Here is a 22,153-nt window from a genome sequence, read left to right as displayed (position 1 = left end):
ATTTGTAGACTGTTTTGAAAAAATACCTATGAAGCCCGTGGGAATTTTATTTTGGCAATGTTTCCCGGAAGTGTTGTATTTTCACTCTAACGAACTTCACACAGTTCCGCGTGTTTATACTGAAGAGTGGACCGAAGAGAAACAAGTTTTTCGAATCGCAGAGACCAAATCGGAGGCTATAACCGGAGAAATGGACATGAAGATGCGGGTCTCTTTAGAGCTGCGGTGCCGGTGCCCGTCGGAGGTGAGTCCCGCTGCTTGTCGTCTTGTTTTCGCGGTGTAAACTTGACCGGCTGGAGGAGGAGGGGTGCCGAGCACATGGTTGTGTGTCGGCGGCTCCACCAAAGTGATAATTCCACCATTTATTCAGCAGCTAGGAGCTCAGAAAGCGTCTATAACACGGTTTAAGTCCGAAGCTGGAACGCCATTTTTACGTCACTACCGGACTTATTTCACCGGATAAACAACGTCGTGGCGCAGATTCGTGCGACTTCACCTCCAGTTTTTTAACCACTTTCCTCGTATTTACATTATTCAGCATGATGGCGTCATGAACGTCATTAATCAATCGGTCCTTATCGATACGTCCACCCAACCGTCCCGCGCCTCTTGTTCGTGAGCCGACATGGACGTGAACGCACCCCGGGCCCGGCTAATGCCTGGAGCCGAGTGATTTCGAAGTTGTTGAACGGATTTTTTTTGTTTCCTTCGCGTGTTTTTTTTTTTTTTGTGTTTCTTAATATGTTGACGGATTCTCCGCGCTGTCGTTAAAACATCCGATAAACAGACAGTGAACATGATTAGTCACGATGTGGCTTCACGTGAAATTCACACAGGAAATGCGTCATTCGCGTAGTTGTGTCGAACAACCAGCGACGTTGGAACCGACGCACTAACAGCATAAAAACATTCAATTCCAATTCAAACTTGAACGCCACCTTCAACGCCAATTTAAATCGCAAACATATCGTTGATATCGCTGCGTCTCCAGGCATTAGCCGGAGCCCCGAGCCTGGAAGCTAAGGCTAACGCTATCCGGCTAACTTTAGCAACGCGCCACGCGCTGACCGACCAGTGGCCCCCCGGCGTCCAGCCTCCATCACCCCCACCGACACCCAACGAACGACCCCCCCCCACCCCCCGCTGGGGGGGCAGCTGGAGGCGTTAGCCGGGGAACTCGCCGCGTTCGCCGCGGCTCGTTTATAAACAGACGCTGGGACGCGTTCCAACATGAAACAGACGGCGCAGCCTGCGCCCTTGTCCTGCGGTGGACGCGGCTCCGCATCGCTCTCGGTCCAGTTGATGTTACACCCCAGACAACAGAAGACATTTCATTTTTAGTCCAAATAATATTTAGAATGACATTTCACTTGGATAATTCCGCTGCAAACTTAAATCGGGAAGCTGGTCATGCGTTAACTGAACAATCTACCCCCCCCCCTCTTCTCACCCCCCAGGTCCAGGAGCTGGTTCTGGACAACTGTCGCGCCACTGGAGGGAAGATCGAAGGAATCACGGAAGAGTTCTCCAACCTGGAGCTGCTGAGCCTCATCAACGCCGGCTTGACCAGCGTAGCCGACATCCCCAAGCTGGACAAACTCAAGAAGGTAAGACGGCGCCGATGGAGGTGGGTCGGCGTCCCACCCCCCCAACAGAACCGCGGGGTCAGAGCGGCGGTGGTGACTTACGGGTGTGTCTCCTGCAGCTGGAGCTGAGCGACAACCGGATCTCCAGCGGCCTGGAGGTCCTGGCGGAGCGGCTGGTCAACCTGACGCACCTCAACCTCAGTGGGAACAAGTTCAAAGACATCAGCACGCTGGAGCCTCTGGTGGGTGGAGCCTGCCGCTGCGTGCGGCGCGGCCTCTGACGCTGTTCAGGCCCGTTCTGACCTTTAACCCCTCTCCGTCTGCCCCTCCAGAAAAAGCTGCCCCAGCTGAAGAGTCTGGACCTGTTCAACTGTGAGGTGACCAACCTCGCCGACTACCGGGAGTCCATCTTTAAGCTCCTCCCCCAGCTCACCTACCTGGACGGATACGATGTCGACGACTGCGAGTCCGACTCGGACGGCGAGGGAGACGGCGTGGATGATGTGGAGGCGGAAGGTGAGTAGGAAAAACAAACAAACACAAAAACAACAAATTCTCCAGATCCGTTGTTTGTTTCTTCCTGACGTCGTCTCGGCCACGCCCATCGGATGACGTCATTTATTTGTTTTGATCTGAAGTAAAAGTGACGGTCATTTTAATACGTTTCAGTGATCGAGTCGGAGGAGTATGAGGAGGAGGAAGAGGAGGATGAAGAGGACGTGTTGAGTGAAGATGAGGACGACGACGACGATGACAGCGGCGACGATGAGGTGAGGATTAGCTCATCGGATCGACCAATCGGATCGTTTGTTATTGTTTATTGATCCGTAAACAATCCCGTGCAGGACGGCGAGGTGAACGGAGCCGTGGACAGCGAGGATGATGACGAGGATGAAGACGAAGAGGAGGAGGAAGAGGACGGTACGTAGCTGCCTGGATTTACGGTCGTTTCCTGTTTGATGAGAAACTGAACGTCCCCCCTCCTCTCCCCCCAGATGAAGACTCGTCTCCAGTCAAAGGAGAGAAGAGGAAGAGGGACCTTGAGGATGAAGACGAAGATGATGATGATTAAGGACAGCCCCTCTGACTCCTCCCCCCCACCAATGCTCACGCTCCTCCTCTGACCCCGCTCCCCATTCTGCTGCTTGACCTGCCTTTCGATCCGCCAGCCAGACTCCTCCCACTGAGCCTTTGTCAGCTCCTCCCCCTCGGACCCAATCGCTTGGCGTTCACTTCTCAGAGTTTCTCGGACACGCCCACATGTGTCTGAGAACACGCCCACCCATTACCCGTCGGGGTGACATCATTCTCACGAGCCGAAACGTTCTCAAACGTTACTGAGGGCAGAAAATGTTCTGTTCGGAATTTTGTGCATCTCGGAAATTACAAACCCTCCTGTGGCCCAAAAAAAAAAAAATTCATTCGTTGAACTTCAAATTCCGACATTTTGAAAGGAACTTAAACGCATCTGAGTTTCATTCTCACCACCAGACGCTAACGTTCTTTCTTAGCTTGAACTTCAGATCAATAACATTTAGCCCAAAGGTCCAAAATACCTGAATGATAAATAAATGATAATAACAAATAAAAACGCTATTTTGTAGTTAGAAAACTAACTTTTTTCGAGCAGTGTGAACTTTTCACAACTTAAGTCGTAAAATAAAACCAAGAACGTCAAAAAAAAAAGACTGAAAACAGAGGCAGGGCCAAACAGGGTCTCAAAATTCAAAGATTTTCTGACTAAAATTCAAAGTTTCACTGCGTTTTTTGTGTCTCTGTCACAAGCAGTCGTTCACGAAAAATCACCTGGAATCAGTTTATGGAAACATTCACTGTAAAATTTGCCACGGGAGGAAAAATTTGAAAATTTTTCAAGAATCCTAAAATAATCGGATTAGTGGGAGGAGCCTGAAGCGAGGCTCACGGGATGGACGGCACATCATTCCCATTATCCCCCATCTGTGACATCACCTCTCTGGAACTCACTTATCAGCCATGAAAGGCTGTGTGATGTCATCAACAGGCACCGCCCTCAACCCCCTCCCTCCCTCCCCCGAGGCTGAGCACGCTCAGGGCAAACTGTTTTCTCTTTTTTTGCCAAGAGAGCTTTTTAAAATGATATTTTTTCAGAGAAATAGTTTTTGTTTAATTTTGTATGGATGTTGGGGGTTCTCTCCATCTTTCTTTCTCTCCATCTCATCCTTCACTCTTTCACCAACTAGTCCAGGTTCTGTTTTCTTATGTTTTTTTTACTTTCTGTAACTTAAAGGAAAAAAACAAACAAAAAGGACTTTGTAAATAAAATCTTAACTTTTTGCTCCGGGCGTCTCTGAACGTTTATTTCCACCCGTTTTGTCGCGACAAAGCCAAAAAAACCTGAAACCCACCGTTTTTAATCTCAAACTGACTTTTGTTGAAAATGAATGAGAAATATTGTACAGAAACACTGAAAAATATTTGCTTTATTTTTAAGTAGTGGCTCTGGGAAGATTTAATTTTTATTTTGAACTGAACAAGTCCAATTGTCAGGAAGGGTGATACCTGACAGCTGATTGGTCCAATCAGAGGCCGGCCCATGCGTTTTTCGGGGTGTCATCAATGCTGATTGGTTTAATCAGAAGCCAGCCCTCTTGTTGTTTAGGGTGTCCTTAATGCTCCTTGATCCAATCAGGAAACGGCCCTCGTGTTCTGGGCGTTCTCTAAGTCTCGCTCCAGACAGGTGATCCTTGCCTGCACAGAAACAAACGCTCTCATTAGTAACATCATCACCATCCTCATCCCCTTGGCTGTGGGCGTCGTCTTTAGATGTTCTGTGGGCGGGGTGTCCCACTCACGTCTCTTCGGTCCAGCTGCTCCTTCAGCCCCCGGATCTCCTCCTGCTGTTGGTAAAACGCTCGCAGGAGCTGAAAAGGCAGGAGGAAGATGAACTGAACTCGCCTTTAGGCCACGACCATCGGACCTCCACGTCGTTTACAGCCTCACCTCGCTCTCGTTAGTGGGCGGCGGCCTCTCCGTGGGCGCGCAGCAATGGGGGGCGCCGTGATGCATCCACAGAGGGAGGTGGGTCTCGTCCGGCTGCCACCCCAGCAGGTCATCCGCTTCCTGGGGGTATTTGGCGTCCTGGCGAGAGACGGGCAGCGTGAGCCAGCCTTAGGGGGCGGTACCAATTTAAACAAGAAACTTGTTTCGCACTAGGTGGCGCTGTGCTGCCATTGGTTGGGTCAACACAGGAAGAGTTGATAGCTAATGCTAGCTCATATGCTACCTCCTCCATGAAGCCCAAGTCTGGCTCGGACTCAGCATCAACAACCAGATCCGGCAGCACCCCCTGGGACGTCGGCAGCCCCATCTCCACGGGGTAAGGGTTCGCGACCAGACTCCCAGGCTTCAGGGACATCAGTGCCGGGCCTAACTTGGACGGAAAAGACTAGTGTTGATGGCGGATGCTAATGGGCGGTACCGTCACGACTCACGCCACCGTCACCGTCACCCACCTCTGTTGACGCCCAACAACCACTCCTGAGGCGTCATGGCTGCCCGGTTCGCTGCTGTTAATGGGTACAGGTCCTCCTGGAAAGCACCTGACTGGACGGACAGAAGGAGACGTCCTGAGACACGCCGGTCCTTCTGGCATCATGTAACGAGGCGGCGCCAGCGGCGTTCAAACCTGTTTACGTGGTACGATCATCGACAGTGGCTCGATCAGGTCTTTGATGGCAATCAGGCGGTAAAATCGGAAGATCTCACAGGAGTGAACGTCCAGGCCGCGCTTTGGCATCACCCCTGATCGAAGGAGGTCAGGTCAAAAATCATTAGCTTTCAGAAAACGTCACCCATCAAAGTTAGCCAAAATGTTCTTGGACATTTAAGGAATTGACTGAAGTCGAGTCGTCCGATTCTATAAAGCGCTGGCGACTTGTCTGGAGCGTCGCCCCACCTCTCGTCTGTTAATCCGCTGTGATAGTCTCCAGCAACCCCTGTGACCCGCGAAAGAGGAATCAGCGGCTCGGAAATTGAATGACTCGGTTGATTATTAGCATCAATGCTGACAACTAGCACAGCAAAGCGGTAATTTAGCAGTTCTTGGTAGTGCTGCCACTGGTTAGCGTTGAAATGGTTAGTGTTAATGAAACAAAACAAAACCATCTACTCAGCAGTCTTTGGTGCATGGGGATATCAGACAAGCCAATTAATACCAGCTAAGGCTAATAGTTTTCATAAAATGGCAGCTAGCGAGGTGTCTTTTGCGACGTTGGCCCTGGATCCCAGAGGATTCGGTTCCCGGGTCTCACCAAGTCCTTTCTGGGGCAGCCGCGACTGGTACTCTGTCAGGAAGCTGACGTAAGGCTTCTGGTTGCTCAGCTCGTAGTAGCGGATGTTGGCGTCACCCTGAAGCACACGAACACATCAACAAAAATGTGGTCAAGTGAAGTGCAAAGACTTGTGGGTAGAGGATTCCTGACCTTTCCTGCCAGGTAGAGCATGTGGGTGTCCGGGTCGTAGAAGGGGAACAGGACCCCCGCAGACCCGTCCACATCCTCCTCGTGCAGAGGCTCGGAGAGGTTGTCCTGCACACAGACACGGATGGAGTGGATGCGTCCACCAATCAGAGCGTGGGTGTCAGGGGGCGGGACTTACCGGGTCCCAGAGGACCAACTGGCGGTGGTTCCAGGGTGAGCTGCCAGTGGACAGAAGCATCTTTAGCCCCTCCAGGTACAGAACCTTTGTGGCCCGGTGGGACTTACTTTTGGACACCTGTGGAACAGTCATCACGTCAACAGAAGGGTCTCCTGTCGCTGGAGGACGGGTCAAACTCCCCCACGACGCACCTGGAGGATCTTGCCGACCCGGGGGTCCACGATACGGACCCGTCTGTCTTTGGATGTGACTGCCAGTCTGCTGCCATCGCCATTGAAGCTAACAGACAATAGCAGGGTCTCCGATGGGTAGCGATGGTAGACGGGCATCAGGATTACCCGGACCGGGTACCGGAGAACCGCCCCCACCTGGGACACGTCCCACAGGAGGACCTGGACCAAAGGGGTCAGGAGCTTCACACAGTGAAACAGTCCAGGAACACAGTGAAGCAGTCCAGGTTCACACAGTGAAACAGTCCCGGTTCACACAGTGAAACAGTCCCGGTTCACACAGTGAAGCAGTCCAGGTCCACACAGCGAAACAGTCCAGGTTCATTCAGTGAAACAGTCCAGGTTCAGGTTCACACAGTGACAGTCCAGGTTCACACAGTGACAGTCCAGGTTCACACAGTAAGACACGGATGCTGAGCTTGCAGCAGGCAGTAGATGGCGCTATAATCAAACACCCATTAGAAACAAGTAGAACTCTACAGTTGTCCTGATTCTATTCATTTGATCATTGTTGTCTGACCTTGTAGTCGTAGGCAGAGGTTAGGAGCAGGTTCTCAGCTGTTGGATGCCACTCAATAAGCCCCACCCTCCTGGAGTGACCAATCAGAGTCTTCCTGGCCTTGGTGATGTTCTGTTGGACTCCACGAACCGGGATGTCCCAGATCTTCACCTGCACACGAGACGAGTAGTGAGGTCCTTTCTTGACTCCGTACGTTTGTGCTGTCACACAAATGGCGCCGTTCTTACTGTGGCGTCGTCGGAACACGAGGCGACACAATGATCATCGAACGGGTTCCACTTCACGTCCAGGACTCGCCCGCCATGACCGCACACCCGCGGGTGATGAGGGTCCACCCTGCCGGTCTGTAGAGTGGTGACATCATCGTTAGCGTGGTGACATCATTGCTAGAGAGGAGGGGAGTAGGTAAATTGTCTGGAAGAGACCACACACATGATGGATGGGTAGGACTAAAAAGGCCCCGCCCCCGGCGCACTCAGTCACCACGGCGATGAAGCAGGGATTGGCCGAGCAGTAGTGGTTGTCGTGGACACCGCGTGTTATCGGCACGCTGTCGTAGCAGTGCTCCCTGGTGGATGGCTTCCCAAAAACGTGACGGAACTTGGAGCAGCGGAATGAGGAACGCCACGGCATCTGGAGAAAGAACCGGGACAGGAAGTGAGTTCATTTACTGGTAAATAAAACGTTTACGCTCGTTTGTGTGAAGACGAGTGTTGTCCCCCAGGGAGACGCCGCTGTGGTGGAACCCGTTCCAATCAATAATTCAGTCAGCTGACATTATTGGCTTTCAAAATGTCATAAATAATTAATCAATTCCTTCAATAACTTCACACATGCACACACACACACACACACACACACACACACACACACACACACACACACACACACACACACACACACACACACACACACACACACACACGTTAATCCGCGCCAGAACAGTTTGTCTCATTAAAGATTCATTCGTATTTTACAGCTGCTGGATACCTCCTAACCTTTGACCTTTAGTCATGAAAGATCAGCTTACTCTGGAAAGAGGGATGAAGAAGAATTTTTTTTGTGTGCAAAAACACTTTAATCACAGAAGAAGAAGAAGAAGAACAGAGGGAGAGAAAAATGAGAGGAAAACTGGAGACAATGATAAATCGATCTGTGTAGCTAGCTCCAAGTAGCGCCACGGCTAATGCTGATTGATGATCAGCTTCTGGGACACCTGTGATGAAATGACCCGCCCCCAACAGGAAACATGTTTCCTAATGTTTTGTGCAGGCTAACCGCTAAGAAAAAGCTAAGCTAACAAGTTGTCCTCCTCCTCGTCAGGAGGAACCTTCAGAAGAAAGAACGGACGTGTTCTTACCATGACGGCGTGGTGCACACGGTACCGTTAATAAACCAGACCGGACCGCCTCATCTGTTCTTCAGGTATCGGTTAGTTCAAAGACTGTTGGTCAAAGCAGCGTCGTGATCTTCTGATCACGGCTCGCCTCTCCTACCACATTTGGTGAGTCGTTTATGCACGAGTGCACGGACACAAACAGCCTACATCTGATACCATCACACACACACACACACACACACACACACACACACACACACACACACACACACACACACACACACACACACACACACACACACAGAATGACGATGAAGAATGAAAAGAAATAAAAACAAATAGATGATAAGAGAATAAAAATGTATACACAGGTATGTGCTTGAGGGTTCTAGGGTTCTAGCTTCCTTTCGTCCTCCTCACTGCAACGTAGGTTAGTGGACAGAGATAAAGTATTGACTTCCGCCAACAGCAACAGTTCAATATACTTTGAGAATACTATACGTCTTGTCTTACATCTCTGGTAACATTCCATGTTTCATTAGACTGCGTTAGCCTGCTCCTTGGTGTTGTTAGCCAGCGATCTCTCATTGTCTGTGGTGATTGTCAGGAACCACAGCTTTAATTACCTCCTGTCTGTAACCATCTGTTGTCTCCACTGATTTTTGTCCCATTTGCAAACACCCCTCTTCTTTTCCTTTTGGCTTTACCCTTCAGGGGTCGCCACAGCGAATCAATTGCCTCCATCTGACCCTGTCTTCTGCATCCTCTTCTCTCACACCAACTACCTTCATGTCCACCTTCATTACATCCATAAACCTCCTCTTTGGTCTTCCTCTAGGCCTCCTGCCTGGCAGTTCAAAACTCAGCATCCTTCTACCAATATGTTCACTATCTCTCCTCTGGACATGTCCAAACCATCTCAATCTGGCCTCTCTGACTTTATCTCCAGAACCTCTAACATGTGCTGTCCCTCTGATGTACTCATTCCTGATCCTATCCTTCCTGGTCACTCCCAGAGAGAACCTCAGCATCTTCATCTCTGCTACCTCCAGCTCTGTCTCCTGTCTTTTCCTCAGTGACACTGTCTCTAGACCAAACAACATCGCTGGTCTCACCATAGTTTTGTACACCTTTCCTTTCATTTTAGCTGAAACTCTTCTATCACACATCACACCTGACACTTTCCTCCACCCGTTCCATCCTGCCTGTACACGCTTCTTCACCTCTTTTCCACACTCTCCATTGCTCTGGACTGTTGACCTTAAGTACAGTGGTACCTCTACTTACAAATGTCTCTACTTACGAAATTTTCTACTTACGAAATTTCTCAGCAGGAAAATATTGCTTCTAGTTACGTAGAAATTTCGACTTACGAAATGTAAAAATACAGTATGGGCTGATACTCGCAGCTCCCACAGGTTCCTGAACACGACATTCTCATAGCTGCTCTGCCATTGGCTATTACCTAGTATCTACCTGGCATCACATTGGCTAAGAAGGACCTCTGTGTGGAGCTAGACCGGTGTTTATGCAGGGTCCTCGTCATTCGGCTCTCTGTTTTGGGTAAATATACTGTGTTAACTTTTTGAGTATTCACTATGGACCCCAAGAAAGTGACGGAGAAAAGAGGAAAAGAAAAGACAAAGAAAAAAGTTTTTTTTTGTCCATACAAACAATGCAAGAGATAATAGAAAAGCATGAAAAAGGGATGCGTTTGGTTGATCTCTCCAAAGAATATGGCCGTAATGCATCTACAATCACCACGTTATTAAAACAAAAGGAAGTTTAAGGAGTTTAAGGCATCACGTGGGTGGTTGGAGAAGTTCAGAAGGAGGACTGGAATTCACTCTGTTGTTTGGCATGAACCAAAGAGGGCAAAAAACAATGAGAACAGCAGTTAAAAGGTAAATGACCATCATTTTTATTCATTATTCTATTCTTTGTTTTTTACGTTATGCACAACTCTCATTTATTGTGTAATAATCTAATTGTAACATGTATTTGTTACATGTTTTGATGCATTTGTATGCTTTATAAAACATTTGTGTCGGAATTTTGGGGGGCTTGGAACAGATTAGGGCATTTGCATGGAAAACGCATCTCTACTTACGTAATTTTCTACTTAATTTTCTACTTACGAAATTCCTTCCGGAACCAATTAATTTCGTAAGTAGAGGTACCACTGTACTTAAAATCCTCCACCTTCTTGATCTCTTTCACTTGGGTCCCTCTCATTCACACACATATACTCTGTCTTACTCAGAGATGGACAGAGTACTTGACCCCAGTACTTGAGTAAGAGTACAAATACTTCTGATCAAAATTTACTACCCTACAAGTAAGAGTAGCCCAGTCAATACATTACTTGAGTAAGAGTAAAAAAGTACTTGCTTTTAAATGTACTTAAGTATTCAAGAGTAAATGTACTTAAAGTAAGAGTAAATTCCTATTTTTTTTAATCTTTGATGAGAATGGACCTGACTGAATTACTGTCATTTTACAATTTTATATATAGTAACTTGTATCTCTTGTTTCAGAGAAAACTCTTTGAAACCACCTACACTGATGTGCTTGTCTGTAGAACCATTATGTTATACTGTACCAAGCCTTCCCCAACATCTATAAAAATGAAAATAAAATTAATGGAATCATCAAAGAGGACAATTATGTCATTTCTACATTTTATTAAACAATTCCCCCCTTCCATACACACACTAGACCAAATGGAGCCATACAGGCCCAACCAACTTGTTTAACTGGGGACCAACTGGAACCCTAGTTGGAGGACATCATCAGTCGTCCAGGATGACTTGAACTTTGGGTGAAGAATCGCTGCAGCAATCACTTCTGGGTCAGACATCATTTCCCCAAACCGTTTCTTCACCCCACCTAGGAGTGCATCAACCAGTGGCTTGCAGTATTTGAGCGATCCACTTATCTTCTCAAGCTTGGAGATGAGAGTAGTGATTGTAGGGAGGAGCCATCCCAGGTGAATGTTGGATTCTCCCTGCAGTATATCCAGTGACTTCACGGGTGGAGCCATGGTGGTGACATATTCACCCAAAAAGGCGATTTCAGCTGGACTGTACCTGTCACACAGATACAGACACAGATAGACACAGTGCTTATTAGGTGCTATGGAGAAAACTAGACCCCATTTTCTCACACATGCTTTACTAGGATTTTTCCTACAAGTTCAGCAAAGGGTATTTGTATTACAGTGAGTGCAGGTAATGAAACAAACATTTACTACTTAAATTGGCAGATTGAATGCAGCACAGACAGCTCTCACAGCACCCTCTCCTTGGTCTTTGATGATCCTCAGTATTCGCCCTACAGCCACGTAGAAGCTGTTCCATCTTGTGGCATTATGTTGAACGAGCTGGAGTTTGCAGTGCTTTTCCACGACCTTTGCAGCAGCTGTTGACCTTGATGTCTTGTTCCACAGAGCCTGATATTTGGCAAAGGTGGACCTTGAAAGTTCTTGTATTGCACGGTCTTGTTTGCCTCATGGACATCCACTGACGACACAAGCTATAACAGATGACAAGCACAACGATGGTGCTTTGGCAGCTCGTACTGGAGACCATCATCTTCAGCCAAAATAGCATCAACATCAATGAAGTCCACCTCCTCCTCAGTCTCTGGGTCATCAGGCTCATCTTCTTCATTAGTGGTCTCCTCAGCAGTTGTCTCCTCAGTAGCAACATTGTTGTTTTCATCTTCTCCAAATACACGGAACACTTTGAGGCAGTTTGATCCATTATCAGTTGTGGTTCTTACAATTTTCTCACGGATTTCATACTCTGAGTGTATGTCATTTAACGCACCTGCCAGGACATCTAATGTGTGAGAGCCCTTCAACTGCGTGCATGCAAGAGCGACAGAATGCCTCTTAAAGCTATGTGGATCCAGCCAATGTGCTGTGATTCCAATATAACTTCCCCTTCTAGCAGACCAGCAGTCCGTTGTTGTAGCTATGTACGAAGCCTTCCTCATATCTTCCTTTATCTTTTCCTTCATCAGCCCTGTGGCATGGGCAAGCTTGTACTGGACAGTGGTTCGAGACATAAGGGTAATCTTTGGCTGTAGATCTTTGACAAGGCTCTGAAAAGCTGGTAGCTCAACAAGATAGAAGGGCTGAAGACCTTGGACTATGAAGTTGAGTACTGCATTGTCAACTTTTTTCTGAAATATTTGCTTGGTTTCTTGAAGCTTCATCTGTTTGAGATCCGTGGAAGATGTCCCAGGCTCTCATTTAGCTTACCTCTTCAAGGATGCTGAAGTCAGTTGTGAGTGTGCTTTATGGGACCTCTAAAAGGCAAAAGTATACTTTATTTAAAATTGTAAACACAGATTAGCATCAAAAGGTGACTGCTTAAAAATAAATACATTTAACATTGTCACTTTCATTCCACCAGGAGTATTTCACCCACAAAATGAATTTTTATCTATTGATTACTCATGCCAGGGAGACTTGAGTTAAATAATATGTTTGAATTGTCACATTCCTAAAACAATAATTTTAATAAATGTACCCCCATTGATTCCGGATAATTTTACCATTATCACATTTCTACCTAAAAGCGTTATTGCGGTGTTCATCCTTTCAGTTGACCTTACTGTACTGTCATGAAACTGTACCTTTCCTATGCTGACTTCAATCAGTGGATTAAGTAAGGACACTGGGGGTAATGTCAGTGTCATTACACATGGTGAAAATCTGCTGTTAATTTACGTCAACGTGTTTATTCAGGTTGGACGTGGAGTTGTTGAAAGCAGAGACGTAGTTTTTCTTCGGCAAACACAATAAGCATTTGAAAATGTACTTTTTCTTGTCCGAGTCCACGTTGTCCTTTTTCCACTTCTACAAACTCAAACATATCTTTAAGATGAGGCCATGGGTTTTCTTCCTCCGCCTCATAAAACTCTGGCTCATCGTGTTCATCAGATTCAACGGAGGCTTCCTCCGCAGTTGCCATTGCCATCGCGGTCTTGTCTTGAGCTGATTGGGTAGGGGATGACGTATTGCTGCTTTTACGTAAATACCAGTTGAAAACGTGAACTGTGATAGGTTTCTTTCTTTGACGAACACTGCGTGTGGCCAATTGCATTTTAGGGGGAGGGGGAACAAAAAAAAACAACAACAACAGGAAGTAACGAGTATTCATGAGCCTTCTCAGAAATTAACTTGAGTAAGAGTAAAAATCTTTGCCTTGGAAATGTATTCGAGTAAGAGTAATAAGTATGAAAGAATTTTAGTATTTGAGTAAAGTAAAAATCCTCAGAATCTGTGCTTAAGTACGGTACTTAAGTAAATTTACTCCGTTACTGTCCACCCCTGGTCTTACTGTGGCTAACCTTCATTCCTCTCCTTTCCAGGACAAACCTCCACCTCTCTAGCTTCTCCTCCACCTGTTCCCTGCTCTCACTACAGATCACAATGTCATCTGCAAACATCATAGTCCATGGAGATTCCTGTCTAACCTCGTCTGTCAGCCTGTCCATCACCATAGCGAACAAGAAGGGGCTCAGAGCTGATCCCTGATGCAGTCCCACCTCCACCTTGAACTCCTCTGTCACACCTACAGCACACCTCACCACTGTCTTACAGTCCTCATACATGTCCTGCACCATTCCAACATACTTCTCTGCCACTCCAGACTTCCTCATACAATACCACAGTTCCTCTCTGGGCACCCTGTTTCTCCAGATCTACAAAAACACAATGCAGCTCCCTCTGGCCTTCTCTGTACTTCTCTATCAACACCCTCAAAGCAAATACTGCATCTGTAGTACTCTTTTTTTGGCATGAAAACATAATGCTGCTCACAAATGCTCACTTCTGCCCTTAGTCTAGCTTCAACTACTCTGAATTACTCCCATTTGCAAACACTGTGTGTTTTAAATTCTTTGCAATGTTTAACAGTAGTCTCAGTAGAATCAGCCCATGTAGTGTTTACATAATGAACAACGGACTCACGTTCGGCTGACTGAGAAAGTGGCTCCAGGCTCAGCGCAGAGAAATCAACAGTTTTTAACAAGAGAGAAAAACACAAGAAAAATAAAAGCGAAATACAGTGCCTTGCGAAAGTATTGGCCCCCCAAGAACTTTCTGACATTTTCTACATTTCAGGCTTCTAACTTAAAGATAAAAAACTGAAAATATTTTTCAAGAATCAAAAATATGTGAGACACAATGGTGAAGTGGAACCAAATTTATTTAACATTTTATATTGTGTTTGACAAATAAAAACTGAAACGTAGGATGTGCAAAAGTATTGGCCCCCTTTAAGTTAGTACTTTGTAAAACCTCCTTCTGCTGCGATCACAGCCGCAAGTGTTTTTGTGTATGTCTCTATAAGTTTTGCACATCTTGAGACAAATATTTGCCCATTCCTCCTTACGAAATAGCTCAGGTTCCTTAAGGTTAGATGGAGATCATCAGTGCACAGCAATTTTCAGATCTTTCCACAGATGCTCTATTGGATTGAGGTCTGGACTTTTGCTTGGCCATTCTAACACCTTTGTATGGTTAGTTTTAAACCATTCCATTGTAGATTTGAATTTATTTTTAAGATTATAGTCCTTTTGGAAGGTGAACCTCCACCCCATCCTCAGGTCTTTTGCAGACTCCAACAGATTTTATGCCAGAATCACCCTGTATTTGGCTCCATCCATCTTCCCATCAACTCTAACAATCTTCCCATCTCTGCTGAAGAAAAGCAACCCCACAGCATGATGCTGCCACCACCATGTTTGACAGTGGGGATGGTGTTTTCAGGGTTATGTGCAGTGTTACACTTAAGCCAAACTTAACATTTCGCATTCAGCCCAAAAAGTTCCAATTTGGTCTCATGTGACCAGAGCACCTTGTCCCACATGTCATCTGTGTCTCCCACGTGGCTTCTGGAAAACTCCAAACGGGCCTTTTTATGGTTTTTCTTTCAGAAATGGATTTCTCCTGCCACTTTTCCTTAAAGGCCAGATTTATGCAGAGTATGACCAATACTCACACCCTCTGGTCCCCCTTTTTAAAAAGAGGAACCACCACCCCAGTCTGCCACTCTTTCGGCACTGTCCCAGACTTCCACGCAATGTTAATGAGGCGTGTCATCCACGACAGCCCCTCAACACCCAGAGCCTTCAGCATTTCCCGGCGAATCTCATCAACACCCGGGGCTTTGCCACCGTGCAGTTGTTAAACTACCTCGGTGACTTCGCCCCGAGAGATTGACTCTGATCCCCCATCATCCTCCAGCTCTGCCTCTGCAACAGAGGACGGGTCAGTTGGGGTAGTTGGATTCAGGAGTTCCTCAAAGTGTTCCTTCCACCGACCGACAACCTCCTCAGTCGAGGTCAACAGTGTCCCATCTTTGCTGTATACAGCTTGGATGGTTCCCCGTTTCCCCCTCCTGAGGTGTCGGACAGTCCTCCAGAACAACTTTGGTGCCGTCCGATAGTCTCTCCGAACTCCACCCACACCCTCTGTTTTGCCTCCATCACAGCCGAGGCTGCAGTCCTTTTGGCCCGTCGGTACCCTGCAACTGCTTCAGGAGTCCCCAGGGACAACATGCCCCTGAAGGCCTTCTTCAGTCGGACGGCTTCCCTGACTTCCCTGGTCCACCACGGTGTTCGAGGGTTACCGCCCCTTGAGGCACCCAAGACCTTGAGACCACAGCTCTCAGCTGCAGCATCAGCAATGGAAGTTTTGAACATCGACCATTCAGGTTCAATGCCCCCAGCCTCCACAGGGATGCACAGAAGCTCCTTCGGAGGTGTGAATTGAAGGCCTCACGGACAGAGTCCTCCTCCAGACGTTCCCAGTTCACCCACACTACTCGTTTGGGCTTACCAGGTCTATCCAAAGGTTTCCTCCGCCAACGGACCCAACTCACCACCAGGTGGTGATCAGTTGACAGCTCTGCCCCTCTCTTCACCCGAGTGTCCAAAACACACGGTCGAAGGTCAGATGATACGATCACAAGATCAATCATTGACCTCCGACCCAGGGTGCTCTGGTACCAGGTACACTTATGAGCATCCTTGTGTTCGAACATGGTGTTAGTTATGAACAATCTGTGACTAGCACAGAAGTCCAACAACATAACACCGCTCGGGTTCAGATCAGGGAGGCCATTCCTCCCAATCACGCCCCTCCAAGTGTCTCCATCATTGCCGACGTGTGCGTTGAAGTCCCCCAGGAGAACAATGGAGTCCCCTTCAAGGACCCCATTTAGGGACCCCAAGAAGGCCGAATACTCTGAACTGATATTTGGTGCATATGCACAAACAACAGTCAGAGTTTCCCCCCCCACAGCCTTAAGGCGTAGGGAAGCGACCCAATTACAGGGGCATCACACTCCTCAGCCTCCCTGGGAAAGTTTACTCCAAGGTGCTGGAAAGGAGGGTCCGGCCGATTGTCGAGCCTCAGATTGAGGAGGAACAATGTGGGTTCCGTCCTGGTCGTGGAACAACGGACCAGCTTTTTACTCTCACAGGGATCCTAGAGGGGGCTTGGGAGTATGCCCATCCAGTCTACATGTGTTTTGTGGACTTGGAGAAGGCATATGATCGTGTCCCCAGGGATATACTGTGGGAAGTACTGCGGGAGTATGGAGTGAGGGGGCCTCTCCTCAGGGCCATCCAATCCCTGTACGCCCAAAGTGAGAGCTGCGTTTGGGTTCTCGGCAGTAAGTCGGACTTGTTCCGAGTAGCTGTTGGCCTTCGCCAGGGCTGCGCTTTATCACCAATTCTGTTCATGATTTTCACGGACAGGATATCGATGCGTAGTCGTGGTGAGGAGGGGTTACAGTTTGGTGGCCTGAGGATTGCATCACTGCTTTTTGCAGATGATGTGGTCCTGTTTGCGTCATCAGCCTGTGACCTGCAGCGCTCACTGGTCCGGTTTGCAGCCGAGTGTGAAGCGGCGGGGATGAGGATTAGCACCTCCAAATCTGAGGCCATGGTCCTCAGCAGGAAACCTGTGGAATGCCTTCTCCAAGTGGGGAATGAGGTCCTTCCACAAGTGAAGGAGTTTAAGTATCTTGGGGTCCTGTTCACGAGTGAGGGAACAATGGAGCGTGAGATTGGACGGAGAATTGGGGCAGCAGGAGCGGTATTGTAGTCGCTTTACCGCCCTGTTGTCACAAAGAGGGAGCTAAGCCGAGAGGCAAAGCTCTCCATCTACCGTTCAATCTTCGTTCCTACCCTCACCTATGGTCATGAGCGATGGGTCATGACCGAAAGAACGAGATCGCGGATACAATCGGCTGAAATGGGCTTTCTCAGGCGGATAGCTGGTGTCTCCCTTAGAGATAAGATGAGAAACACTGCTGTTCGCGAGGGGCTCAGAGTAGAGCTGCTGCTCCTTCGCGTGGAAAGGAGTCAGTTGAGGTGGTTTGGGCATCTGGTGCGGATGCCTCTGGGACGCCTCCCTAGGGAGGTGTTTCTGGCACGTCCAGCTGGGAGGAGACCTCGGGGCAGACCCAGGACCAGGTGGAGGGATTATATCTCAACACTGGCCTAGGAACGCCTTGGGATCCCCCAGTCAGAGCTGGTGGATGTGGCCCGGGAAAGGGAAGTTTGGGGCTCCCTGTTGAAGCTGCTGCCCCCGCGACCCGATTCCGGATAAGCGGTGGAAGATGGATGGATGGATGGATGACCAATACTTATCTTATGGACAGATTGTCCCACCTCAGCTGTGTATGTCTCCTGGTCATCCAGCGTGATAATGTTCCTCTTGGTTGCTTCTCTGCTTAATTTCCTCCTTGTTTGGACTGAAAGTTTAGAGGGACGGCTAGATCTTAGTAGGTTTGCAATGATTTTATGTTCTCTCCATTTTATTATTACCGTATTGGCCCGAATGTAACACGGTGTTTTTTGCATTGAAATAAGACTGAAAAAGTGGGGGTCGTCGTACATTCGGGGTCTAGGCGTTATACCCATTTACAACGCTAGATGGCGCCAGATATCTTTAAAGCGAATGCTGAACTGATCTCCCCAGGCCAAAGTGAACCCCTGTCACGAAGAAGAAAAATAAGAATAGCGGTAGCACGAAGAAGAAAAATAAAAAATAGCGGTAAAAAAGAAAAGACAAGAAAATAAGAGACAACAGAAAATGGAGAAACGTGGCGACAATCTGGAGAAAAGTGGGTCGAAGATCGGCCAGGTTAACCGGGAGCTGAGGAGAAGTTATGATGCAAACTTCATATGTTCTTCAAATGTTCAGATATTATGAAGTGATAGACAGTTTTTGCATGATTTGAATGAGGCAAAATAACATGCTTTTTCTCTAGAATATATTGTTATAATCATTTGTTGCAGATGTACTGTAAATGTTTTCTGTTAAAAAATTAAATTTGGTGTTCAAAAAGTCTGTTTTAAAAATTGAGTCTTGAAAAAGAGGGGGTCGTCTAATATTCGGGCCAATACGGTATTGCTCGCACAGTGCTCCTGGAGATGTTTAAATATTGTGAAATCTTCTTGTATCCCATTCCTGCTTTGAACTTTTCCACAACTTTATCCTGGGCCTGCCTGGTGATGTCACTGTAAGTCATTTAGGTCAGCATTGGATCATTCAGAGGTCATCGGGGATCTTCTGGAGTTGGTTAGTTGAGCTGAGAGAACAGGGGCCCACTACTTTTGCACGTCCTTCTTTTCAGTTTTTTATCTGTAAACACAATATAAAATGTTGAATAAATTTGGTTCCACTTCACGATTGTGTCTCACATGTTGTTGATTCTTGAAAAATATTTTCAGTTTGTTATCTTTAAGTTTGAAGCCTGAAATGTAGAAAAATGTCAAAAAGTTCTTGGGGGGGGCAATACTTTCACAAGGCACTGTACGTAGTAATAAAGTTACTGAAAGTTAAAGAAGTTCCAGACTATGGTAGATGAATGGTATCGTGCGTTCACGTGGCGCATGTAAACAAAACACACATGAACCCGAGGGGGGAGCGACAGGAGGAGGGGGTGTTGATAGAGGGAGCTCAGAGACACGTCCATTAACAGAGCATTTCCGGGCCAAAGTGATTTGATCAATCAAAGATATTGAGGACCAGGGATCAGTTTGAGGCAAGACATTTCAAGCACAGTGCACCCTCGTTACTTGCGGTTAATGCGTTCCAGGAACCACACGCGAATAACAAATTCTGTGATATAGCGACAAACTATATATCTTATTATTTACAGTAATTTAAATGTTTATGAACCCTCCCCATACAGATATTAAACCGCCTTCTATCTTTATTACCTGTTCCCACACTGAAAGCATTTTTGTGTCATGCGTTCTGAGACTCAAGGATCGGATGTCGTCTGCCAATAGAATGCATGTACGGTGTCATGTGACCTACCTACCAAAAATTCACGATGAGGTGAAATCACGAGTGTTGATGTGCAAATGCGTGAGGGGGCACACTGTACAGTGTAGTTAGACATCAGGAAGCTGAATGACATGGATTAAAAAAAGCAGAATATGGGACCTTTAATATTTAGCAGCTCAAGGTAAATTGGCAGTTTTGTGCTTTGTTTTTTTTTATTTTTTGACATTAAAGCAGAACAATCAAAAGAATTCAAAAGTCCATTTAAAATCAGAATCGGACTTTTCAAACATTTTTCTGAAATTGAAGAATGATTCCGTTTCAAAAACACGACAAATCAGTTTGAAGTGACAGACGGTGAATGAAGCAGCCCTCTTTATTCTGGATTAAAATCCACATCCAATCAAATGCATCTCAGGAGGGAGACTGACATCAAAGCTGGAGACAAGCGGGGACAAGTTAGTGGACGGCAGCAGTGGACCAATCTCTGATTGGTTGTTTCAATGGAAGGGCCTGTAGTTGTAGGCCTAGCTGCTGATCTCTGATTGATTGTTTCAGTTAGGGTTCACTAGTTGTAGACCTGGTTGCTGGTCTCTGATTGGTTGTTTCAGTCGGGGGGTCAGTAGTTGCACATCTGGTTGCTGATGTCTGATTGGCTGTTTCAGTAGTTGCGGGCCTGGTTGCTGGCCTCTGATTGGTTGTTTTAGTGGAAGGTTCTGTAGTTGTGGACCTGTTTGGTGGTCTCGGATTGGTCGTTTCATTTTGGGGTCCAGTAGTTGTGGGCCTGGTTTCTGATCTCCGATTGGTTGTTTCAGTTGGGGATTCAGTAGTTGCAGACCTGGTTGCTGGTCTCTGATTGGTTGTTTCAGTTGGGGGTTCATTAGTAGTGGGTCTGGTTGCAGATCTCTGATTGGCTGTTTCAGTTGCGGGTCCATTAGTTGTAGACCTGGTTGCTGGTTTCTGATAGGTTGTTTCAGTCGGGGGGTCAGTAGTTGCACATCTGGTTGCTGATGTCTGATTGGCTGTTTTAGTGGAAGGTTCTGTAGTTGTTGACCTGTTTGGTGGTCTTGGATTGGTTGTTTCATTTTGGGGTCCAGTAGTTGCAGACCTGGTTGCTGGCCTCTGATTGGTTGTTTTAGTGGAAGGTTCTGTAGTTGTAGACCTGTTTTGTGGTCTCGGATTGGTTGTTTCATTTTGGGGTCCGGTAGTTGTGGGCCTGGTTTCTGATCTCTGATTGGTTGTTTCAGTTGGGGATTCAGTAGTTGTAGACCTGGTTGCTGGTCTCTGGTTGGTTGTTTCAGTTGGGGGTTCCATAGTAGTGGGTCTGGTTGCAGATCTCTGATTGGCTGTTTCAGTTGCGGGTCCATTAGTTGTAGACCTGGTTGCTGGTCTCTGATTGGTTGTTTCATTTGGGGGTAGAGTAGTTGTAGGCCTGGTTTCTGATGTCTGATTGGTTGTTTCAGTTGCGGGTCCAGTAGTTGTAGACCTGGTTGCTGGTCTCTGATTGGTTGTTTCATTTGGGGGTAGAGTAGTTGTAGGCCTGGTTTCTGATGTCTGATTGGTTGTTTCAGTTGGGGATTCAGTAGTTGTAGACCTGGTTGCTGGTCTCTGGTTGGTTGTTTCAGGTGGGGGTTCCATAGTAGTGGGTCTGGTTGCAGATCTCTGATTGGCTGTTTCAGTTGCGGGTCCATTAGTTGTAGACCTGGTTGCTGGTCTCTGATTGGTTGTTTCATTTGGGGGTAGAGTAGTTGTAGGCCTGGTTTCTGATGTCTGATTGGTTGTTTCAGTTGCGGGTCCAGTAGTTGTAGACCTGGTTGCTGATCTCTGACTGGCCATTTTTGTTGTGGTTCACTAGATGTGGGTTGTGTTGTTGAGTTAGTTGTGTGTTCAGTAGTTGTGGGTTGTGTTGTTGAGTTAGTTGTGGGTTCAGTAGTTGTGGGCTGGTTTGTTGAGTTAGTTGTGTGTTCAGTAGTTGTGGGTTGTTTTGTTGAGTTAGTTGTGGGTTCAGTAGTTGTGGGCTGGGTTGTTGAGTTAGTTGTAGGTTCAGTAGTTGTGGGTTCTTTTGTTGAGTTAGTTGTGGGTTCAGCAGTTGTGGGTTGGGTGATTGAGTTAGTTGCTGGTTTAGTAGGTGTGGGTTGTGTTGTTGAGTTAGTTATGGGATCAGTAGTTGTGGGCTGGGTTGTTGAGTTAGTTGTGGGTTCAGTAGTTGTGGATTGAGTTGTTGAGTTAGTGGTAGGTTCTTCGGGTGTGGGTTGGGTTTCTGAGTTTGTTGTGGGTTCAGTAATTTTGGGTTGAGTTGTTGAGTTAGTTGTGGGTTCACTAGTTGTGGGCTGGGTTGTTGAGTTAGTTATGGGATCAGTAGTTGTGGGCTGGGTTGTTGAGTTAGTTGTTGGTCCAGCAGGTGTGGGTTGGGTTGTTGAGTTACTTGTGGGTTCAGTAGTTGTGGATTGAGTTGTTGAGTTAGTGGTAGGTTCTTCGGGTGTGGGTTGGGTTTTTGAGTTAGTTGTGGGTTCAGTAATT

At 47.1% G+C, this 22,153-nt stretch overlaps 3 protein-coding genes across 3 annotated transcripts; 1 reads left to right on the top strand and 2 right to left on the bottom strand.

Annotated features, from left to right (window-relative positions):
- Window positions 1–78: 78 nt before the first annotated feature.
- LOC137590354 (acidic leucine-rich nuclear phosphoprotein 32 family member D-like) lies at window positions 79–3,902 on the top strand. The gene is made up of 7 exons (XM_068307929.1): window positions 79–244; window positions 1,458–1,607; window positions 1,706–1,828; window positions 1,919–2,102; window positions 2,256–2,356; window positions 2,432–2,507; window positions 2,582–3,902. Exons 1-7 carry the CDS (start codon window positions 191–193, stop codon window positions 2,656–2,658), a joined length of 765 nt encoding a protein of 254 aa, XP_068164030.1. The 5' UTR covers window positions 79–190; the 3' UTR covers window positions 2,659–3,902.
- Window positions 3,903–4,054: 152 nt separating this feature from the next.
- On the bottom strand, window positions 4,055–8,472 carry coro2ab (coronin 2Ab). Its single transcript, XM_068307931.1, has 14 exons — window positions 8,335–8,472; window positions 7,407–7,607; window positions 7,202–7,318; window positions 6,975–7,124; window positions 6,416–6,616; window positions 6,225–6,341; window positions 6,050–6,154; window positions 5,879–5,975; window positions 5,254–5,369; window positions 5,081–5,171; window positions 4,852–4,994; window positions 4,569–4,706; window positions 4,421–4,489; window positions 4,055–4,316 (listed from the first exon to the last, which is right to left on the bottom strand). Exons 1-14 carry the CDS (start codon window positions 8,335–8,337, stop codon window positions 4,254–4,256), a joined length of 1,611 nt encoding a protein of 536 aa, XP_068164032.1. The 5' UTR covers window positions 8,338–8,472; the 3' UTR covers window positions 4,055–4,253.
- Window positions 8,473–19,796: 11,324 nt separating this feature from the next.
- LOC137590989 (integumentary mucin C.1-like) lies at window positions 19,797–21,271 on the bottom strand. The gene has a single exon (XM_068308844.1). It carries the CDS (start codon window positions 21,269–21,271, stop codon window positions 20,192–20,194), a length of 1,080 nt encoding a protein of 359 aa, XP_068164945.1. The 3' UTR covers window positions 19,797–20,191.
- Window positions 21,272–22,153: the final 882 nt, after the last annotated feature.

Source organism: Antennarius striatus, chromosome 23, assembly GCF_040054535.1.
Source record: "Antennarius striatus isolate MH-2024 chromosome 23, ASM4005453v1, whole genome shotgun sequence".
NCBI classification, from domain to species: Eukaryota; Metazoa; Chordata; class Actinopteri; order Lophiiformes; family Antennariidae; genus Antennarius; species Antennarius striatus.
This window is presented reverse-complemented; position numbering and strand designations above follow the sequence as displayed.

Excerpts from the sequence above, each read along its gene's own strand:
- LOC137590354 (XM_068307929.1), top strand. The coding sequence starts at position 191 with ATGGACATGAAGATGCGGGTCTCTTTAGAGCTGCGGTGCCGGTGCCCG. Across the intron at positions 2,357-2,431 it reads ATGACAGCGGCGACGATGAG|GACGGCGAGGTGAACGGAGC; the intron begins GTGAGGATTAGC and ends AATCCCGTGCAG. Across the intron at positions 2,508-2,581 it reads AGAGGAGGAGGAAGAGGACG|ATGAAGACTCGTCTCCAGTC; the intron begins GTACGTAGCTGC and ends CTCTCCCCCCAG.
- coro2ab (XM_068307931.1), bottom strand. Across the intron at positions 4,995-5,080 it reads GTTGTTGGGCGTCAACAGAG|GCCCGGCACTGATGTCCCTG; the intron begins GTGGGTGACGGT and ends CGTCCAAGTTAG. Across the intron at positions 4,490-4,568 it reads CGCCCACTAACGAGAGCGAG|CTCCTGCGAGCGTTTTACCA; the intron begins GTGAGGCTGTAA and ends CTGCCTTTTCAG.
- LOC137590989 (XM_068308844.1), bottom strand. The coding sequence starts at position 21,271 with ATGGAACCCCCACCTGAAACAACCAACCAGAGACCAGCAACCAGGTCT.